General features: G+C 44.2%; 1 protein-coding gene across 10 annotated transcripts in view; it reads left to right on the top strand.

Annotated features, from left to right (window-relative positions):
• FLT3LG (fms related receptor tyrosine kinase 3 ligand) overlaps positions 1-23617 on the top strand; it is a 711034-nt gene that overhangs the window by 503533 nt on the left and 183884 nt on the right. For all 10 annotated transcript variants that reach the window (XR_012236338.1, XR_012236339.1, XM_073602344.1 and 7 more), the window contains 2 exons: positions 18907-19030; positions 20957-21082. Coding sequence is in view for 8 of the 10 variants with exons in the window: in XM_073602344.1 (XP_073458445.1) it covers positions 18907-19030; positions 20957-21082 (250 nt within the window). In the remaining 2 variants the exon portion in view is untranslated. The remainder of the gene's footprint in view (positions 1-18906; positions 19031-20956; positions 21083-23617) is intronic.

Genomic DNA, 23617 nt, shown 5'->3' with positions numbered 1-23617 from the left:
AACAAACACATTATCAGTGCTGCCAATGCACAGAAAGAGGAGAACATTGCTAAATCTATTAAGAAAGGAGATACAACCTTTTTAGGTACATGATAGTGATAGAAGGAAAAAATAAAATGAAAACTGGGCACAATAAATGTTGAGGGAGACCTGGATGTAGCAAACCATGTAAACAATTACTTCTGTTCAGTCTTCTCAGAAATAAATTGAAAGTGAAAATAATTACATCACCACAGGGTGGTACTGTGTGCCACATCCCAAAATATTGGACAAAATAGAGCAAACAAACCATGGACTTTTTAGGCACCAACACAACTAATGCCCCGTACACACGGTCGGATTTTCCGATGGAAAATGTCCGATCGGAGCGTGTTGTCGGAAATTCCGACCGTGTGTGGGCTCCATCGGACATTTTACATCGGATTTTCCGACACACAAAGTTTGAGAGCAGGATATAAAATTTTCCGACAACAAAGTCCAATCGCATCAATTCCGACCGTGTGTGGCCTGTTCCGACGCACAAAGTGCCACGCATGCTCAGAAGAAATTCCGTCACGGAAAAGCTCGGTCTGGTAAAATTAGCGTTCGCAATGGATACAGCACTTTCGTCACGCTGCAATGTTAAAAATGGTTTAATACAGCGCACTCTCTTCTTCTTTATAATGTGACAAGAATTAAGTAGTTTTGCTGCTCATATTCACACAGACTTCTCACAAACTTATTTCTTTACTATTTATCGGGATTCCCTCAATATATTTTGATTTGTCACATCTGACATTATTTTGGTTTTTTTTTTGGTTTTTGTTTTTAAGGCCGATTTTTTTTTTTTTGGTTTGTATTTTTTCTAGGCTTATTTTTTGGGGGGGGGATTTTTATTTGTACTCTTGAAAATTTTTGTGTGTGTTTTTTGTGTCAAGTTACCACAACACCATTGATATGTTGTTCTGTTTAATCTGTAGGAGATTGTTTGGTGTTGTTGTCCCTTGTTAATTTCACATTTTATGTTACATAGTTACATAGTTACATAGTAGGTGAGGTTGAAAAAAGACACAAGTCCATCAAGTCCAACCTATGTGTGTGATTATGTGTCAGTATTACATTACATATCCCTGTATATTGCGGTCATTCAGGTGATTATCTAATAGTTTCTTGAAGCTATCAATGCTCCCCGCTGAGACCACCGCCTGTGGAAGGGAATTCCACATCCTTGCCGCTCTTACAGTAAAGAACCCTCTACGCAGTTTAAGGTTAAACCTCTTTTCTTCTAATTGTAATGAGTGGCCACGAGTCTTATTAAACTCTCTTCTGCGAAAAAGTTTTATCCCTATTGTGGGGTCACCAGTACAGTATTTGTAAATTGAAATCATATCCCCTCTCAAGCGTCTCTTCTCCAGAGAGAATAAGTTCAGTGCTCGCAACCTTTCCTCATAACTAAGATCCTCCAGACCCTTTATTAGCTTTGTTGCCCTTCTTTGTACTCGCTCCATTTCCAGTACGTCCCTCCTGAGGACTGGTGCCCAGAACTGGACAGCATACTCCAGGTGCGGCCGGACCAGAGTCTTGTAGAGCGGGAGAATTATTGTTTTATCTCTGCAGTTGATCCCCCTTTTAATGCATGCCAATATTCTGTTTGCTTTATTAGCAGCAGCTTGGCATTGCATGCCATTGCTGAGCCTATCATCCACTAGGACCCTCAAGTCCTTTTCCATCCTAGATTCCCCCAGAGGTTCTCCCCCCAGTGTATAGATTGCATTCATATTTTTGCCACCCAAATGCATTATTTTACATTTTTTTACATTGAACCTCATTTGCCATGTAGTCGCCCACCCCATTAATTTGTTCAGGTCTTTTTGCAAGATTTCCACATCCTGCGGAGAAGTTATTGCCCTGCTTAGCTTAGTATTGTCTGCAAATACAGAGATGGAACTGTTTATCCCATCCTCCAGGTCGTTTATGAACAAATTAAATAGGATTGGTCCCAGCACAGAACCCTGGGGGACCCCACTACCCACCCCTGACCATTCTGAGTACTCCCCATTTATCACCACCCTCTGAACACGCCCTTGTAGCCAGTTTTCAATCCATGTACTCACCCTATGGTCCATGCCAACGCACCTTATTTTGTACAGTAAACGTTTATGGGGAACTGTGTCAAATGCTTTTGCAAAATCCAGATACACCACGTCTACGGGCCTTCCTTTATCTAGATGGCAACTCACCTCCTCATAGAAGGTTAATAGATTGGTTTGGCAAGAACGATTCTTCATGAATCCATGCTGATTACTGCTAATGATATCATTCTTATTACTAAAATCTTGTATATAGTCCCTTATCATCCCCTCCAAGAGTTTACATACTATTGATGTTAGGCTAACTGGTCTGTAATTCCCAGGGATGTTTTTTGGGCCCTTTTTAAATATTGGTGCTACATTGGCTTTTCTCCAATCAGCTGGTACCATTCCAGTCAATAGACTGTCTGTAAAAATTAGGAACAACGGTCTGGCAATCACCTGACTGAGTTCCCTAAGTACCCTCGGATGCAAGCCATCTGGTCCCGGTGATTTATTAATGTTAAGTTTCTCAAGTCTAATTTTAATTCCGTCCTCTGTTAACCATGTAGGTGCTTCCTGTGTTGTGTCATGAGGATAAACACTGCAGTTTTGGTTACTGAAGCCCCCCGATTCACTCGTGAAGACTGAGGAGAAGAATAAATTCAATACCTCTGCCATCTCCCCATCCTTTGTAACCAGATGTCCTTCCTCATTCTTTATGGGGCCAATATGGTCTGTCCTCCCTTTTTCACTGTTAACATACTTAAAGAATTTCTTGGGATTTTTTTTGCTCTCCTCCGCTATGTGTCTTTCATGTTCTATCTTAGCCATCCTAATTGCACCCTTACATTTCTTATTGCATTCTTTATAAATTCTGAATGCTGTGGATGATCCCTCAACCATGTTAGAAATGTACCTGAATCGTCACCAACAAACTGTCCTTTTTGGATGAAAACACACATAGGAGAGTATAATTTTCCAAAAAATAACTTTTATTAAGGGCTCACAACTAAACAAAGAGGGAGGCAATGCTTGAGAAACTGCAGAAATGGGTGAAGCCTTGGACCCCCAGGGCACACATCAACTATTTTCTACCAAAATTGGTGGCCTGAGGAGTCCTTATGTAAGCGAGTGCAGTCTGGTCCAGAAGTCCCAGAGATCCGGAAAGCAGCAGATGACATCTGTGTCCCCAGGCTGTGGCCATACGAGAGACTGCAGCTTTTGTCAGACCAGACTGAACCCAGGGTCATCACTCTCTGGTCTTCCTTCCACGCTTCCTTCCACGCGGCGGCTCTGGTGGTGGAGTTGTGGCAGCAGGAGGAGGAGGATGGTCCAACTCAATCACCTCGGTCTTGGGTGTTAGTTTCCCACTCACCCCCTTAGTTAGGACTTTATAAATAAGTTGCTCACACAGGAGGCGTTGACCCTCCTGCATGCCCTGCAGTTTGGTGGCAGCCATGCAGGCAAAGGCCTCTTCAGGAGTGGGTAAGGCTCGGAGGGACGCCGAAGCCTCCTGAATGAGCCTGAGCGCTGAATCCTGAATGGGAGTCGCCTTCCTCGCTCTTTTATATGGAAGGCGGAGGGGAGGAACCTGCGATTCAGTCAGGCTGCGACTGGTCCCAGGCTTCTCTTGGCTGACACTTAGCCCCGCCTCCTCCTGGCTGCCACTAATCCCCACCTCCTCCTGACTGCCACATTCCACAACCTTCTCCTGGCTGAGGTCTTCCTGTGTATGAAAAAGGGACATAGTTGTAGTTTTTTATTCATCAATCACACACAATTTTCACCTCATGACTGTTGCAAATTGAATGTTATCAAATATAACAGACTATCCTTCTGAGCCCAGCATTTTTCATTCTTGTCCCAATTATTTTTGCCCACTACTGTCTATTGATATGTAAAACACTTTTTTCAATCAGCAATTAGTGATCAATAATAACATCTAATAAACATAATTTATTTATAGACCAGAAATCTGTAGAACAATGCTATACCTGACTCCAGCTGGACTCCTCCACTTCTTCCTGGCTGGAAGGCCCAGGTTGGACATCGGAAGCCTCAGCTGGAGTGGATGGAAGGGTGGAGAGAGATTCCCTGACTTCAGTGTGGTCTGACAGAAATCACAGTCTCTCATAGTACCACAGCCTGGGGACATAAATGTCATCTGCTGCAGCTCCGGACCTCTGGGAATCTGTGACCTTCTTGCGCTCCCTAAGATAAGTGCTCCTCAGGCCACCAATTTTGTTTTTTAAATAGGGGATGGTTGCTGTGGGGACCACCGGCTTCATTAACTCCAGCAGTTTCTCCAGCGCTGCCTGCCTCTTTTGTTTATTGTTGTAATGGGGGTGTCTCACCTGCCACAGACAGGGCAGCTCCCTGTATTTGTCTATGAACAGGGGGAGGAAGTTGTGGTCGTTGAACCCATCCATTTTCTCTGCAAGACACAACACAAGACAAACCCTAAGGTTAGGCCAAACTCTCCTAATCTTGTTACAATATAGGCTTCAATTTCAAAGCAGTATAGGCCCAAGTTTAGATCTTACCTTCGTTATCACGATCAGCGCTTTCGATGCTCCTTCCTCCGCTCGCAGATCGTACGTAATACGCACGCGTGTTACGCTTTATACACACTGTGCATGCGTGTAACCCCGCCCCTGACGTTCTTTCAGATCTATTCCCCGCCCCTTTTCGTTCTGCGCAGTGGGGGAAGAGCACATGGCGGATACACAGCAGGTGCGTGCTAATTATAGCAACGAGGAGGAGGAAAGCCCGGAGCCTGAAACGTCTGGATCCAGAAGGAGATTTAAGGCCTCAAATATGTCCTTTGGGGAGATGTTGGAGATGGTGGACATCCTGAAGAGGGCCGACTATGAGGGGAAGTATGGACCTTACCCCAACCCCAATGTCAGAAAGGCCAAGATCATGGCGAAAGTGGTCCAAAGTCTGCACCGGCATTTCGGGGTACGACGATCGAAAGATCAGCTCAGGAAACGGTGGTCGGACCTGAAATTACGAGAACATGAGCAGTACAGAAAGATCTGGAGAGTGCTGCAAAAAAGTAAGTAGTTGTCCTGTGTTCCTATTCTTTATGTTTCTTACGTTCGTGCTGCTCCATGTGCTTTTCTTACAAGTGTACATTTTTAAATGGCAAATTTCATGTTCATGGGTACATTATTCGTTCGTATCAAACATTTTTCTTTTGGCCTATAAAACACCATTGTTTGGGCCATATGCATTTGGCCACAATTTTTACGCCCTACTTGTCAGAAACTATTTTGGTTGGGTAGATGGCTTTGTTACCAGAATGAAATGCAAACTAGATTCTGTGTAAGGAGAGGACACTGAGCAGCTGTTTTCACATCTGGACACTGGAGCACTGGTGTGGGACACAAGAACACCATTTTTATTAGGGGGCCACACAGGTGCTCCAGTGTATACTATAGGGGGGGCTACATCTGTGAAGCTTGTACCAAACAGGTAAAGTATTGAAGCTTGACAAAGGACACTGAAAATGCAACATTTTGGAACTCTGCCAAAATAGATAATTGTACCCCACTTCCAAGCAATGTTTTATATTTATAGTTCTGCCATCAAATCACTGTGTGCTAAGTATAGCATTTTTGTTTGACATAGGGAGAAAAGACTCGGAGGACACCCCTCATCCGAGGAGACCACAGACCCCCCACCTCTGGAAGAAGGGGAAATACCCCCAACCCAAGAAGTGCAGGAGGAGGAAGATGTGGTGGAAATTGTCACCACAACAGGTGAGTGTCTACGACCACAGGCTCATATAAGAGATGGATGCTGGCATATTTTTGATACCTTTTTTTTTGGGTTTCTCTCTTTTTAGGTGATCATGATGTTGTGGATCCAGATCCTTTCACATCAGAAAGTGCCCAGATCCTGATCGGGGAGATCATGGGGTGTAATTTAGAATTGGAAAACCTCAAGAAAAACATCAATGATGTTATTCAAAAAAAATAAAAACATCATTGATGTTTTGGGGTGAGTTTAAAACCCCTCCAAATCCCTTTGTTTTTTTGTGTGCTCCAATGTTGAAAATATTTGAAAGATTTGTAGAAAAGCCTAATTTGGAGGATGCACACAGTGTGCCAACATGTGCTATCTGCCATCACGGGAGATCATCGGACGCGTTTTGGGGGTGCAACCCCTTCCTCAATCATAAAGTAGCTGAGAGGAAGGGGTTTCTCCCCCAAAACACGTCCCTTGATCCCCCGTGATGACAGCTAGCACATATTGACATTGGGAAATTTGTGTGCATCTTCCAAATTTGGCTTTTCCTGGGGTGACTTCACCCCATCTGAACGCAATATCAAACACAGTTCCTAAATACTCATGTCTGATATTGCCTTCAAGTTCTCCCAAATGTGAACTTTGTAAGTTCAAGATTTGTGTCTTTCTTGTTGGTTTAACACATGCCTGTTTTATCTTAAATGGACATTTATCTGTTTTATAATGCTACCCCAAAAATTGTTATACAACAAACATGTTGGTTTGTTAGAAAAACCTTTTCTAAATGCACATGTGATTGTGCAGGTATTAAAGAGATTGTTAAGCAAGAATGTGTGGATTATTGTGTCAACGCTAAAACACGTTGGTGATGTAATTGGTGTTTTCTGTGAAAATGGGGGTTATTTCCTAAGGGCAAATCCTCTTTGCACTACAAGTGCAGTTTCAGTGCACTTGTAGTGCAAAGTGTCTTTGCCTTTAGTAAATAACACCCAACAGTGCTTTGTATAAGGTTACACAATCACGCCATTTTCTGGACTCAACACATTTCGGTCAGGGTCAGCTAAAACAAACACAAGCAGTAAATGTCCACAAAGATTTTCTTTTTTTTTCTTTTTTATTTGATAAAGGCTTCACAAATTTGCTGGCATATTGATGGCCCCCCTACCCGCAAAGAACTCCAGGTATCGTAACCGGACATCATGGGCACTCAGGGAGGGCAAGCCAGGACGGCCACTTTCAAGCGCCGTCAGTGTTGTTTCATGGATCATTCTGGCCTCAGGCCCAACTGAGCCAGCATAGTTGGCCGAATGTTTGCGTAAAAAGTTATGGAGAATACAGCACGCCAGGATTATATGATTAAGTTTATACTCCGCCATATGGATGGGTGTCAGAAATAGGCGGAACCGGCTGGCCAGGATTCCAAATGTGTTCTCCACCACTCTTCTGGCCAGCCGGTAATTAAAAACCCTCTGTTCCGGGGTGAGGGTCCTCATAGGGAATGGCCGTATAAGATCGTCGCCCAGCGCAAACGCTTCATCAGCAAAGAAGACGAATGGGAGTCCTTCCACATTGTCCTCTGGAGGTGGCAAGTCCAAGCTGCCATTCTGGAGACACCTGTAGAACTCCGTCTGGGTGATGACTCCACCATCGGACATCCGGCCATTCTTCCCCACGTCCACATACAAGAAGTTGTAATTAGCCGACACCACCGCCAACATCACAGTACTATTGAACCCCTTATAGTTGAAATAGTACAACCCCGAGTTGGGTGGTGGGACGATGTGGACGTGTTTCCCATCAATTGCCCCTCCGCAGTTAGGAAAGTCCCACCGCTGGGCAAAGCGGGAGGCCACAGTCTGCCATTCCTGTGGCGTGGAAGGAAACTGTTGAGGAAAACAAAAATAAATTAATATTTTTGCACATAAACATGGCAAGCAGATTAGACACAAACATTCTTGGCCAACCTCCAGATAGCATTTATTTTAGGGGGAATTTAACAACACCAAAGTATAAGGTACACCTATCATATCCCCCCCCCCCCCATGGGCCATTTCTAACATTATGGGGGGTGGGGAAATCTTGGACAGGTAACCCTCTCCACTTCATTGAGAAATGAATGCCTAAATACAGGGTATTACTTGGAACAGCCCCTCCTTAGTTACACTATTGGCAGCCCACTGGACAGGTAAGAAGTGTCATAATACAAAGATATAAATACACACTGTATTTGGGGACATTTGGACGTTCTGCTATTACCTGTCAAGATAATGATAGGATATAAAAACTTTAAACAGTACCATTTGAAAGTAGACAGGCAGGCCCTTGCACTACATGCTTTGGGTAATTCATCCATAAATCTGACCACAAAAGAGATGGGTATAGTGTGTATGGGTTTGGCAAAGTCAGCAGATAGATGATTGAGGATAGATAGAGAATTTGGATCAGCCGAATTAGCAGTTGGGGGGAGGGAGGGTTAATAAAAATGATTTGGGGACACTCCAAAAAAAAAGTCTCTGGCACTCTGCCTGAATTTAAAGCACAAATCACATTTCTAAACATTTTAGGGGGTGTTTGGGGTAAAGCACTACTATGGAGCTGATAAAATACATTGTTAAGTGACTACATGAGGTGAATATAGGGCAGGAGAACATGCTGGGGAGGTTATTGAAGGCCAATCTGTATGAAGGACTAAAAAATTAATTACATAAAAATCCAGCATGCATGAGGACAAAGGGGACGTTCCCAGCATATTCCAATCATGGTAATTAGGGAATGAGGAAAGAAATACAATATATTATCAATATTATCAATCATTAAATACAAAAAAATGTGAGATTAAAGGATAAAAATCTTACCTTTATATACTCCTTCTGCAGGACCTGGATGATGGCAGAACAGGTCTCTGGGATAATGATTCCCAGAGCTTGGGGGGAGATGCCTGTCGAGAACTTGAGGTCCTGCAGGCTTCTCCCTGTCGCCAAGTACCGCAGGGTAGCGACCAGCCTCTGCTCCGGAGTGATGGCTTGCCTCATGCAGGTATCCTGCCTGCTAATATAAGGGGTCAGCGAAGCCAGCAGACGGTGAAACACGGGGTCCGTCATCCTGAGAAAGTTCCTGAAATCATCAGGATTATTCTCACGGAGCAAAAGGCATATGAGAGAACTGGTCACGCTGAAGCAACCAATTCTTGGTCCATGAACTCCTCCTCACCCTGTTCATGGACTTGTGTCAAGGTCAGGACCCCAACACCAAGCCCCCGCACAGCATGAACTCTACGAGGAGTACGTATACGCAACATGGCTAGAAAACGGTCGGCTGCTCAGAACGAAGTAACAGAACGCACTGAAGAACAGCAAGGCCTGTGAAGACCGACCTGAAAAACAGTAACGAACGAACAAGAATACAATGACTACTTAAAGTCACGCGGAACTTGCTTGCACGTACTGAAGAGCAGATACAAACCCACAAGCATAAACTGAACCGCAGAAAACGATCTGAAAGCCAGGAGTCTGAAAAAGCGCGAATCGTCTCTCACCAAACTTTTACTAACACAAGATTAGCAAAAGGAGCCCAAAGGGTGCCGCGCTTGGTTCTGAACTGGCCTTTTCTAGCCTCGTCGTACGTGGTTTACGTCACCGCGTTGTTGGCGATCGGAAATTCCGACAACTTTGTGCGACCGTGTGTACGCAAAACAAGTTTGAGCCAACATCCGTCGGAAAAAATCCTAGGATTTTGTTGTCGGAATGTCCGAACAAAGTCCGACCGTGTGTACGGGGCATTAGAGTTTATAAAAAAATTACTAAATTTATTTCACATCTTAAAAGACAAGGAAAGTGTCATAAAATCACATAATTAAGCCCAGATATACAAGATAAGCTACTATATTAAATACTATATTGTTCACAGGACCCACACTAATCCTACACAGATGTATTCATCTCAGCAAAAACGGTGTAAGGCTGTCACTGTCCAGGAAAAATTGGCGTGTATTGACATAGCTTATTGAAGCTCAACATGTTTCACGACAGAGCACTACCTCTGCAGCTTGTATGTATACATAGGTAAATAAAAGTTCATAATGAAAAACTAGTAAAGAACATATAGTAAATACATACACTAATTATAATAATATCAATTTTTTCTATTTGTGCTGGGGCCAAAACCGCATTCAGGCGCAGATAGAGTGATACAGTGGATATGGGGTCGGATGATGTAATATCTGGCAGCATTGGGCGTCCCGGCGGGGACACATGCATATAAATGGGTGCACGGTTGCACCTGTCAGCACCCGCTGCTCCAGTGAATGTCTCTTGGAAGCTGGCTGATGTTATTCCACAAGCTGTGGTTATTTAACACTTTATGGGAACCTTTCCAATGTGACTCTCCATGCTATATTCCAGATTACTTACACTGGCACTGTTTATGTATTTGGAGGACTGCTCAATTGACAGGGCTTTTCAAGTTCTCGGATGCCTGACACCTTGGGATGCACAGGCTTTTCTATATTTGTGCACCTTTAATTCCATTGCTGCCTACACTTTGAAAGGACATAATATTAGTTTTACCATGTTAACCCCTTTAAGCAAGCGGCAGTTGTTTCTTGGGGCTATGATATCGTTTTTATCTTAGGACATATGTGTCTCATGTTTCTTCCATGGAATATATAGATCTCCTCTTTATCGGATGATGTTTCCAAGGGACCCTATTGTACCAAGCGCATGCACTACTGATTAGGAGTTGTATACTCTGCTTTACTGAAATGTAAACCCTTTAAGTATCTACAGTAAGTCACTAATAATGTTACCCAATGTGTGGCTAGCATAGAAAATTTGGTTTTGATGTACCTTACATTAATATCCTTGTATTGGTTTGTACACATGTAACCCTACGGTTAACAGCATGATATTATGCCAGGCCGGGAAGCCCCAATGGGCAGTGATGGGCTGTATGCATGTGTTCCCATATCCACTGTATCACTCTGTGCCTGAATGCGCTTTTGGCCCCAGCATTAATTGGAAAATTGTTATTATTATATTTACAGTATTTACTATATGTTCTTTACTAGTTTTTCATTATCTACTTTTATTTACCTAGAGCAGGTGTGTCAAACTGGTGGCCCTCCAGCAGTGGTGGAACTACAACTCCCATCATGCCTCGCCTGTGGTAATCATGCTTGTAACTGTCAGCCTTGAATGCCTCATGGAACCTGTAGTTCTGCAACAGCTGGAGGGATGCCAGTTTGACACATGTGACCTAGAGTATACATTCCAGCTCCTGAGGAAGTGCACTGTCATGAAATATGTTAAGCTTCAATAAGCTACGTCAATACACACAAAACTTTTCCTGGGCAGTGACAGCCTTACACCCTTTTGGCTGAGACAAATGCATCTGTGTAGGATTGGTGTGGGTCCTGTGACTACTATAGTAGCTTATCTTGTGTATATATAAATTATGTGATTTTATGACACTTTCCTTGTTTTTTTAAGATGTGAAATACATCTTTTAAATTTTTTTATATACCCTTAGTTGTGTTGGTGCCTAAAAAGTCCATGGTTTGTTCGCTCTATTTTGTCAGAAATAAATTGCACTAACAATAACAAGTTGTGGAAACATATTGGTTCTAGTAATAAGGGTTACTTTTTAGGATTTCTGGAGACAGAGGTAGCAGAGCAACTGGCTCGGTTAAAGCTTAATAAAGCAATGGGCCCTGATGGTATTCATCCCAGAGTTCTAAGAGAACTTTGAGATATAGTTGTTGGACCATTAACTGATCTTTTTAATTAATCTCTTCTAACAGAATTTGTTCCCCATGATTGGCAAACAGCTAACATTGTACCTATCCACAAGAAGGGCAGAAAGGTAGAAGCTGGCAATCACAGGCCAGTGAGTTTAACATCAGTTTTAGTCAAGTTAATGGAATCACTCCTGAAAAGAAGGATCATTGATCATATAAAAATACACAACTTGCTGGAGCCAAAGCAGCATGGCTTTACTGAAGGCAGATCATGTCAGATGAATCTGACTGAATTTCTTGACTATATTACCAATGTTTTGGACCAGGGTGTTGCTGTGGACATAGCATTTCTTGATTTCCGAAAGGCATTTGATACAGTTCCACATAATGATCTAATACTGTACAAAAGTTGTACAAGGTATTACTTAACCCTTGGGTGGCTCAGTGGATATGCGGTTGGTTAAAGGCAGAGGCGTCGCCAGGGGGTGGCTATCGAGGCTGGAGCCCCGAATCTGGAGCCCATAGCCCCGAGTCTCAGCGGCGGGTGTGGAGGAGAAACTAGCGGGCGGGTCGCGGCTGCGGCGGGCGGCATTGGAGGTGGAGGAGAGACGAGCAGGCATGTACAGGCACTGAGCCATCGGACCGCCACGTCCCTCATCCCCCCCGCAGCGCTCACCTCTTCTCCCTGCTTAGTTTTGCAGCGCGGCTGCATACAGACATGATCCTCAGCTGTCCTGTGACCAGTGGCCCCGGCCGCAAGATCGAGAGCGGCGCATCCCGATTCCTGTGCCCACTGACATCTGTGTTACACTCTGTCACATACAAGGGCTGGGCAGCGGGCGCTCTGTGATTGGCTGTGCAGGCGGTGGACATGTCTGTGATTGGCCCGGTGGAGGTGGCAAATGGTCACATGTGGAGGCTGGGCTGGACTGTGGGTGATCTTGGCCACCAGGAGTCCCGCCTCCCTGCCTGGCGCATGATGTGTCTCCTCTTTACTGAGGTCTGTTATCTGCCCTTCCTCCAGCCTGTCAGCGTGCCCCTCTCTGTAAGCCACCCCCCTCTGTCATCCCGCCCCTTTCTTTCAGCACCCCCCTCTCTGTTAGCCCACCCCCTCTCTGTCAGCCCACTCCTCTGTATCAGCCCACACCCTCTGTCAGAACACCCCTCCTGTCAGCACCCCCCTCTCTGTCAGCCCACCCCCCCAGTCAGCTCCCCTCTCTGTCAGCACCCCCCCTCTGTCAGCCCACCCCCCCTCTCTGTCAGCCCACCCCCCCAGTCAGCACCCCCCTCTGTCAGCACCCCCCTCTCTGTCAGCCCACCCCCCTGTCAGCACCCCCTCTCTGTCAGCCCACCCCCCCTGCCAGCACCCCCCTCTCTGTCAGCCCACCCCCCTAGTCAACACCCCCCTCTCTGTCAGCAGCCCCCTCTCTGTCAGCCCACCCCCCCAGTCAGCACCCCCCTCTCTGTCAGCCACCCCCTGTCAGCACCCCCCCTTTGTCAGCCCACCCCCCAGTCAGCACCCCCCTCTCTGTCAGCCCACCCCCCCCTCTGTCAGCCCACCCCCCTGTCAGCACCCCCTCTCTGTCAGCCCACCCCCCCGTCAGCACCCCCCTCTCTGTCAGCCCACCCCCTGTCAGCACCCCCCTCTCTGTCAGCCCACCCCCCTGTCAGCACCCCCCTCTCTGTCAGCCCACCCCCCTGTCAGCACCCCCCTCTCTATCAGCCCACCCCCCTGTCAGCACCCCCCTCTCTGTCACCCGAACCCCCTGTCAGCACCCCCCTCTCTGTCAGCCCACCCCCCCCTCTGTCAGCACCCCCCTCTCTGTCAGCGTCCCCCTCTCTGTCAGCCCTCCGCCTCTCTGTCAGCACCACCCTCCTCTGTCTCAGCACCCCCTCTCTCTCCTGCCTCCTCCTCTCTCACCTCCCTCCCCCCACCTCTTTTCCCCCCTCAGGGGGTGGAGGCCCCATGATTCCTAACAGCAGCCCTGTGAGTGAGTGTACCAATTCAAATGTGTCCTGCCGACACAGTGGGCACAGCGATACAGCATCTGACTCTACTTTGCCTTCTCCCCAAGCCCCCCCACACAATGGAAAGAAGGAAAATGGCACTACAGAAGAGCAGCTTCGCTCCGCCCCCAAACTCCGGCCCCAAACACTTCCTGACTCTAAACGGCTCTCGGTAAGGCAGTCTAATGGGGGTCTTTAGGGGCAGGGGACACTGATGGGGGGAGGGGTTACTGATCTATTAGAGATATCTAAGGGGGGTGCTGATATAAGGGGACTCTGAGATAATGTAGAGGGGGTGCTGACTGCTGGTGACCCATTAGATCAGCAGTCAGCACCCGCCATTAGATCAGCACCCCCACCTCCCCTCCGTAGAGACCTCTACTAAATAAGGGGAACTCTCCTTATATCAGCACCCACATTAGATCAGTTTGTCCTTATATTACCTACCCTTCCCTCTCCTCAGAGAAACCCATTATATTACAGTCCCCTTATATCAGCACCCCCCTTAGAGACTGACGGTTTGTCTCTAAAGAGGATCAGATATAGGGGACTCTGATCTAAAAAAAAACAAAAAAAAAAAAAACACCTATAATAAAACTAAAATTCCTCGAAAAAAAACTATGCAAAAATAAATTAAAATGCAGTGCAACCTCCCCCTATAATTATATTAATTTAAATGTGAACAAATAATTGTGAATGATGGTGGAAACCCCCAAGGGTAATCCAAGTATTAATACACTCCAATCTTATTTAAACATATACTGTACAATCGCCACACACATATAATACTGTATGAATAGAGGTGTAAATCCATTCCAAAATGTGTTTTGCTAATATCCGAAAAAGTAAATTGGATATTAGCACATTTTGGAATGAATTGGAGATTTACACCTCTATTCATACATTATTATATGTGTGTGGAGATTGCACAGTATATGTTTAAATAAGATTGGAGTGTATTAATACTTGGATTATCCTTGGGGGTTTCCACCATCATTTACAACTATTTTTTCCATATATGAATATAATTATAGGGGGAGGTTGTGCTGCATTTTTTCCATTTTAATTTTTTTGGGTCTCTAAGAGGAGCACTGATATAAGGGGACTCTGATCTAATGGAGGTCCTCTATGGGGGGCCCCTAAATTATAGAGGGGTAACACTGACCCCTGTATTATGGGGGGTAACACTCACCAATAAAGCGTCCTGCATTATTGCTCTCCTTAGTGCACCCAAAGGTTTCCCAGGTCTTTACAATCCTATAGTGTATATTAATTTAAATGTGAAAAAAGAATTGTGAATGATGGTGGAAACCGCAAAGGATAAAGTATTAATGCACTCCAATCTTATTTAAACATATACTGTGCAGTCGCCATACACATATAATAATGTATGAATAGAGGTGTAAATCCATTCCAAAATGTGTTGTGCTAATATTTGCCATGCAGATTTTTTTTCCAGAATGTTTTGCCATGCACCTCTAAAGTGTACAGGTTTGGCTTCTGCAGTGAAGAGAAAGGTAGAGAAAACAGGTTAGACAGCAGCGGCGGCAGCCGCAATTTACCTGTGTGATTCGGCCGTTGCGGCGCCGCCCACTGCACTGACTGACAGGCGGAGTGATATGCCGCCTGGCCTGAGGAAAGCAGAAGGAGATCAGGAGAACGCGACGCCTGCTTCTCCCTCAACCTCCAGAGTCACGCTGAATAAAGGCCATGGTGGCTGTGACTGGGAGTGGGACAGAACGAAGATTTAAAAAAAAAAAAAAAAAAGGTGTCACTCTCTCTCTGTGTTTCTCGCTCTCCTTCTCTCTCTCGCTTTCTCCCTTTCTCCCCTTCTCTCCTTCTCTCCTTCTCTCTCTCTTCTTCTCTGTCTCTATTCTCTCTATTCTATCTTTTGATGGGCACAGTGGCTTCATTTCACGGGGCACAGTGGTTGCAATTGATGGGGCACAGTGGTTGCAATTGATGGGGCACAGTGGTTGCAATTGACGGGCACAGTGGCTGCATTTGACGGGCACAGTGGCTGCAATTGATGATTTGACTGCCCCTTGGCTAATTTTAAATAAATAAACTTGGGCTTTAAGGGGGGCAAGGACAGGTAGGTCAGTGCATGTCAGTGTGGGTCAGTGTATGTCAGATAGGTAGGTCAGTGTATGTCAGATAGGTAGGTCAGTGTGTGTCAGTGTATGTCAGATAGGTAGGTCAGATAGGTAGGCCAGTGTGTGTCAGGTAGGTCAGATAGGTAGGTCAGTGTGTGTCAGATAGGTAGGTCAGTGTGTGTCAGGTAGGTCAGTGCGTATCAGGTAGATTAGTGCGTGTCAGGTATGTCATGTAGGTCAGTGTATGTCAGCCAGGCAGGTCAGTGTGTGTCAGGTAGGTCAGTGTATGCCATGTAGGTCAGTGTGTGTCAGCCAGGTAGGTCAGTGTATGTCAGATAGGTAGGTCAGTGTGTGTCAAGTAGGTCAGTGTATGTCAGATAGGTAGGTCAGTGTATGTCAGGTAGGTCAGTGCATGTCAGGTAGGTCAGTACGTGTCAGGTATGTCATGTAGGTCAGTGTATGTCAGCAAGGTAGATTAGTGTGTGTCAGGTAGGTCAGTGCATGTCATGTAGGTCAGTGTATGTCAGATAGGTAGGTCAGTGTATGTCAGGTAGGTTAGTACGTTTCAGGTATGTCATGTAGGTCAGTGTATGTCAGCCAGGTAGGTTAGTGCGTGTCAGGTAGGTCAGTGCATGTCATGTAGGTCAGTGTATGTCAGGTAGGTCAGTGTATGTCAGGTAGGTTAGTACGTTTCAGGTATGTCATGTAGGTCAGTGTATGTCAGCCAGGTAGGTCAGTGTGTGTCAGGTAGGTCAGTGTATGTCAGGTAGGTAACACCCCCCTCCATACAACCCCACAACGTCTGCCGCATTATCACCCCCCCCCGGTGCTGGGCTCTGACTTCGGGCTGAAGCCCCTGGTCTTTTTGCTACCTAGCAACGCCCCTGGTTAAAGGATAGATACCAATTTGTGGTTGTAAATGGGGTTCACTCAAAACAGAGAGCAGTCACTAGTGGTGTACAACAAGGCTCTGTATTAGGTTCTGTTCTATTTAAGCTACATGTAAATGATATAACAAAAAGTTTGTTGGGCAAAGTATGTCTTTTTGCTGGTGACACAAAGATGTATAATGGGGTTGATATTCCTGGAGGTGTCTGTAACCTGGAACATGATTTGGCATTGCTGGAAGATTGGTCAAAGCAGTGGGGACTGCAGTTCAATGTTTCGTAATGTAAAATAATTCACCAAGGGAAAATAATCTCTCGAGAGAGTACAACAATGGGAATACAGTGTTAGCCAGCACTACAGAAGAAAAAGATGGGGATACTTACTGTACTTCAGATGATTGCAAAATGAGCAGTGTGACCAAGCAGTGGAAAAAGCGAATAGCATTATAGAATGTATTACTTGAAGGATCACCAGCAGGAGGAAGGAGGTTATGATTCCCCTATATAGATCTTTAGTGAGACCTCATTTAGAATACTGTGTCCAGTTCTGGAAACCTCACTTACACAAAGATATTGATAAAATAGAACAAGTCCATATAGGGGTAACAAAAATGGTGAAAGGTTTCGGGGATAAAGTATATTGAGAGCGACTGCAGGAAATTGAAGGGGAAGTGCAGCTCATTTGGCTGTACTTTGCCTGTAAATCACAGGACTGCAGTTCGTTTTGCACTCCTGTGACCTGTTTTCAGCAGTCGACTGTTTTCACAGAGTCGGTCCAAGCTCAGGCATCATCACGACCATATTGTCAGGATCTGCCCAGATCCCTGGACCAGCACCCAGTTTAGCCTCTCAGTGAGCTGCTGAGAGCCTGAGGCGGACATTCCCACCCCTCCACAGCCCAGCGCTCCAGTGAGGCAGAACAGAGAGCTGCTGACTGACAGTCAGCAGCACTCTGCTCACAGAGCTGTGAGAAGCGAGTGATCAGCGGTGTTCGATCGCTCAGTTCTCAGTGTTGGAGGCGCCGTGCCCCCTTAGTAAAGATACCAATAAGCCCCCTGCCCACAGACTCCAACAACCACTGGCCAGTGTTGTGGGGAAGAGGCCTTTGTCCCCATCAACATGGGGACAAGATGCTTTGGGGGGGGCCACCTGCCGCAGTTCACCCCCTCCATGTTGAGGGCATGTGGCCGAGTATGGTTCAGGAAGAGGGGAGCCCGCTTGTCCCCCCCTTTCTTGGCCTGCCAGGTTGCATGCTTGTATAAGGGTCTGGTATGATTTTTTTTATTTTTTTTCAATTTTGACATGGGACTCCCTTAAAATTTGTACCAGACCCAAAGGGCCTGGTATGGATTGGGGGGGGGGGCCCAAGTGTTCATTAATTTTTTAATGCCGGCATTCTTTTTTACATTCAGCTGTCAGTGTGGAATCCTGCTGACAGCTGATGAGTCATTGGTTGTGAAGGAAGCGGTGGTTGCCGACTCCTTAACAACTTGCTAGTTGCTGAACGTCGGCACAAAAAGAGCTAAACGCCAGAACAAAATGCTAAATGAGTGTTTTTGTTCTGGCATTTTTCTGCCGTTTTTTTTCAGCTGATAGTATGCATTGAGCCTAACAATGTATATTTACGGTAATTGATATTTTATTATACTTTCCTATATATTACAATTTTTGTGAAGTTAATCACAATTACCTTTATCTGCCTTTCTGTTGCTTCAAGCAACTTTTTAAAAATATGAATATGTCTGATCAGTCCGTTTTTTCTGTAAAGGGCTTTTTTACCCTGTCTCAGCCTCTGTCACAGTTTTTGTAAGAAAACAGATTGAGTTTGGTGGGTCACTGGCTTATAGTTTAAAGTCGAATAGTGGCCAGGCTATTGATATTCAGAAAGTTAGATTCTTGATGCCAGTTAGTAAGCAATCAGGTCTGGTCTTAGCATTCTGTTTTCCCCTCTCTTCCCATGCATATGCTCTGTGATTACATTATATTAGAGATTAGAGGGCTGGAAGACTGCTCAGTCACTGTTGGGAGGAGGGAAAAAAAAGAACTGAACTGCTGAAATTAAACTAAAAGTACTTTCATTCTAAGGATGAATTATGCTGCAACACCTTCAGTTAAAAAAGTCAGCCATGAGCTTGTTTTAAAGCATATTTACTTATTCCATGTGACAATATTTTTGACATGTGCTTACCGGTAATTTACATAAGTTTAAATAACAATGTATCAAACTCTGAAAGTTGCCTACTACTCCAACATATGCGGTACTGGCCAGAATTATCTGTGTTAAAAAATGTCCCATGCATGACTACCTCATTGTGGACAAATAGAAGCAAAGAACATCATATTACATTACTTTATAATATACTCTACATTTATTTTAGGTTTCGGAAACCTGTACCAAACATAAGCAGGCACTTGTACAGGTACTCGAGAAATTTGATTTTGAGCAACTGGAAAACATTATAGGAGACTATTCCAATTGCACTGTCTTAAGATGTGTTTCAGGTAAGTGCACATGGTGTCCCTCTTAAATTTCTGCCTTGAACGAAAACCAGCTGTCGGTGGGATAACATGCCTAATTTATAACACTGAAACATTTTAGAAACCATAATGGAAAACAGAGACAGTGTACATTTGGGTGTTTTTTTAACCAGAAGATAGTGTATGATTGAGTTTTCTCTAAACAGTAATTACAGTATCTCACAAAAGCGAGTACACCCTTCATATTTTTGTAAACATTTTAATATATCTTTTCATGTGACAACACTGAAGAAATTACACTTTTCTTCAATGTAAAGTAGTGAGTGTACAGCTTGTATAACAGTGTAAATTTGATGTCCCCTCAAAATAACTAAACACACAGCCATTAATGTCTAAACCGCTGGCAACAAAATTGAGTACACCCCTAAGTGAAAATGTCCAAATTGGGCCCAATCATTTTCCCTCCCCAGTGTCATGTGACCCGTTAGTGTTACAAGGTCTCCGGTGAATATGGAAAAGGTATGTTAAATTTGATATCGATTTCACGCTCTCATACTGGTCATTAGAAGTTCAACGTGGCACCTCATGGCAAAGAACTCTCTGAGGATCTAAAAAAAAGAATTTCTGCTCAACATAAAGATGGCCTAGGCTATAAGAAGATTGCCAAGACCCTGAAACTGAACTGCAGCACTGTGGCCAAGACCATACAGCGGTTTAACAGGACAGGTTCCACTCAGAACAGGCCTCACCATGGTCGACCAAAGAAGTTGAGTGCACATGCTCAGCGTCATATCCAGAGGTTGTCTTTGGGAAATAGACATATGAGTGCTGCCAGCATTGCTGCAGAGGTTGAACAGGTGGGGGGTCAGCCTCTCAGTGCTCAGACCATACGCCATACACTGCATCAAATTGGTCTGCATGGCTGTCGTCCCAGAAGAAAGCCTCTTCTAAAGATGATGCACAAGAAAGTCCGCAAACAGTTTGCTGAAGACAAGCAGACTAAGTACATAGATTATTGGAACCATGTCCTGTGGTCTAATGAGACCAAGATAAACTTATTTGGTTCAGATATTTTGGTTCAGATAATGAAATGTGTGTGGAAGCAACCAGGTGAGGAGTACAAAGACAAGTGTGTCAAGCATGGTGGTGGGTATATCATGGTCTGGGGCTGCATGAGTGATACAGTTCATTGAGGGAACCATGGGTGCCAACATGTACTGTGACATACTGAAGCAGAGCATGATCCCCTCCCTTTGGAGACTGGGACACAGGGCAGTATTCCAACATGATAACAACCCCATACCCACCTCCAAGACGACCACTGGCTTGCTAAAGAAGCTGAGGGTAAAGGTGATAGACTGGCCAAGCATGTCTCCAGACCTAATCCCTATTGAGCATCTGTGGGGAATCCTCAAACTGAAGGTGGAGGAGCGCAAGGTCTCCAATATCCACCAGCTCTGTGATGTCGTCATGGATAAGTGGAAGAGGACTCCAGTGGCAACCTGTAATGCTCTGGTGAACTCCATGCCCAAGAGGGTTAAAACGCAATGCTGGAAAATAATGGTGACTACACAAAATTTTGAAACTTTGGGCCCAATTTGGACATTTTCACTTAGGGGTGTACTCACTTTTGTTGCCAGCGGTTTAGACATTAATGGCTGTGTTTTGTGTTATTTTGAGGGGGCAGCAAATGTACACTGTTATGCAAGCTGTACACTTACTACTTTACTTTGCAGCAAAGTGTAATTTCTTCAGTGTTGTCACATAAAAAAATATAATAAAATATTTACAAAAATGTGAGGGGTGTTTCAGTTAGGATTTCTGGGCTTACTATCTATGATGGTGTGACCATTTTATTCATGCCCCTGGGAGGTTGCCATCCTTTGCAGATCTCTATTGTTCTTTGCACTGTTTTTTGAATAATCTAACATATCTAAATTTGATCTGCAGGAAATACCATAGCACTTACTGACCATCCAGATGATTACCTTGACAATATTACTACCAATTATTCCACTGAAGGGCAGGATGCAGGGACCAAACTAAATTCTGAAGATTATTTGCAACTAAAAAGAAGTAGGTGGAAACAAAAATGTACCAATCGTTTAAAATATTTTAGACAAAGGTCATGATAGGGATCCATAATCTTTACGGTGGTGTCTATCTCCTTTTTTTTACATTCAACCTCTCTGTTATGCCCCGTACACACGGTCGGACATTGATCGGACATTCCGACAACAAAATCCATGGATTTTTTCCGACAGATGTTGGCTCAAACTTGTCTTGCATACACACGGTCACACAAAGTTGTCGGAAAATCCAATCGTTCTAAACGCGGTGATGTAAAACACGTACGTCGGGACTATAAACGGGGCAGTAGCCAATAGCTTTCATCTCTTAATTTATTCTGAGCATGCATGGCACTTTGTGCGTCGGATTTGTGTACACACGATCGGAATTTCCGACAACGGATTTTGTTGTCGGAAAATTTTATAACAAGCTCTCAAACTTTGTGTGTCGGAAATTCCGATGGAAAATGTGTGATGGAGCCCACACACGGTCGGAATTTCCGACAACAAGGTCCTATCACACATTTTCCGTCGAAAAAACGGGGCATAATTGAGTGGTAGCCAAATTTAAAGACTTATTTTTGCGTAATGTATAATGCTAATGAATATAGCCTAGCATGGCAGACAGGTCACTGGAACATTGCATTTGTAAAGCAATATACAATATATAGTGTAGCAAAAACAACTACATCCTTTGGTCATGTCTTGCAATCTTTTGACCAGGTTCATTAATAGCAGGTTTTCAGATCTTCATAATCATAATCTCATCTGCAATCAGTTTTTTCTGTAATGATGCCTTTTAGTGGTGAAAAAATGTTAAGTGGCACGTAGCCAGTGCTTCAAAAATGGTAGCTGGCTGTAACTAACTTGTCCAACTGTAGTCTCTGGAAGTTCATTAATTTTGACACCTTAGAAACAAATTCCTGAATCGTTATTTGGACATTACGTTATATTTCCTCTCTGCTTTGAGTTTTGATATGTTGACATATGTAGAATCTCTTGTAATTCTTCTGTGCACAATGCCCATGCTTATATATAAAGTAAAAGGGAACCTGTAAGGATATAATCATGGGATATAACTATGTACAGTGGGGACGGAAAGTATTCAGACCCCTTTAAATTTTTCACTCTTTGTTATATTGCAGCCATTTGCTAAAATCATTTAAGTTCATTTTTTTTTCCTCATTAATGTACACACAGCACCCCATATTGACAGAAAAACACAGAATTGTTGACATTTTTGCAGATTTATTAAAAAAGAAAAACTGAAATATCACAGACCCTTTGCGCAGTATTTACTAGAAGCACCCTTTTGATCTAATACAGCCATTAGTGTTTTATTGCACACGGGAATATACAGTACTTTGCAGTATGTTCACATACAGTCGCTTTGAAGAATTCCCATTTCTGTTCTTTGTTCGATGCCAATATTTCCTCCCCATCTAAGTCTTGGAGAACAGCCCTCATCCTTGGAAAAAGATAAGTGTTCGTATCTTTCCCGTATCTGTTTGTTGCTTACAGCTAACATTAAATGAAATCATGTTATGGTCACTGCTACGCAGATGTTCTGTTATATGACCATTAATAATAAGCTCTGCATGGTTTGATATTACCAGGTCCAACAGAGCATCATTCCTAGTCAGGGCCTCTATGAACTGGACCAAAAAATTGTAATAGGTTTATACATTTTTGCACCTTTAACTGTTCCAGCAGTGCCATTACTCCAATCATTACTCCAGTCAATGTCAGGGTAGGTATCCCCCATTATTATTACCATCCCAGCCATTCCCATCTGTGCAAGAAGGTGAATCTCCACCTCCTCATTAACACTGGGTGGCCTATAACAAACTCCAATGATTAACTTTGAACTTTCCACATCTACTGTATATGCAGTTCCACCCATATTGCTTCAGGTTCATCTCCATCAACTAGGTCCTCTTTCACGCTCGCTTTAAGATCACTTCTCACATAGAGACAGACACCACCACCTTTCCCTTCTACCCTGTCTCTCTGAAAGAGTGCATAGTCAGGAATAGTAATAGCCCAGTTATGTGAAGAGTAAAACCAAGATTCAGCAATATAAATTAGATCATACTTCTCTTCATGCACCAAAGCTTCCAACTCACCTATTTTGCTTGGCAGACTCCCACAGAAAATAAATAAAGCACTATATAATAGGTAATCTAGTTGAGGCCAGAAAACTGAGCTAGTACCATGAACTATCATGGGAACGCGAGAGCTCAGATGCAAGAAAATGACCTTTGACAGGATATAGACAACATAGTACATAGTTGAGCAGATCCGAGCCCAAGGTTGGAGGGTTTAAGAGGGAAGAAAAGAGGAGAAGGTAGAAGGAAGACACAATGGATAGGGACAATTGTAGACACGTACCCACACTCACTTAGGTTGAACTGGATGGACTGGTGTCTTTATTCAAACTTACTAACTATGTAACTATGTAAGAAAGGGGGGAGGGTGGACCCCCAGGTGTGACCCAACTGACATGGGTGTAGGAAGGAAAGACACAATAGTTAGCTATATG

The sequence above is a fragment of the Aquarana catesbeiana genome, linkage group LG10 (genome assembly GCF_042186555.1).
Source record: "Aquarana catesbeiana isolate 2022-GZ linkage group LG10, ASM4218655v1, whole genome shotgun sequence".
Lineage (NCBI taxonomy): Eukaryota > Metazoa > Chordata > Amphibia > Anura > Ranidae > Aquarana > Aquarana catesbeiana.
This window is presented reverse-complemented; position numbering and strand designations above follow the sequence as displayed.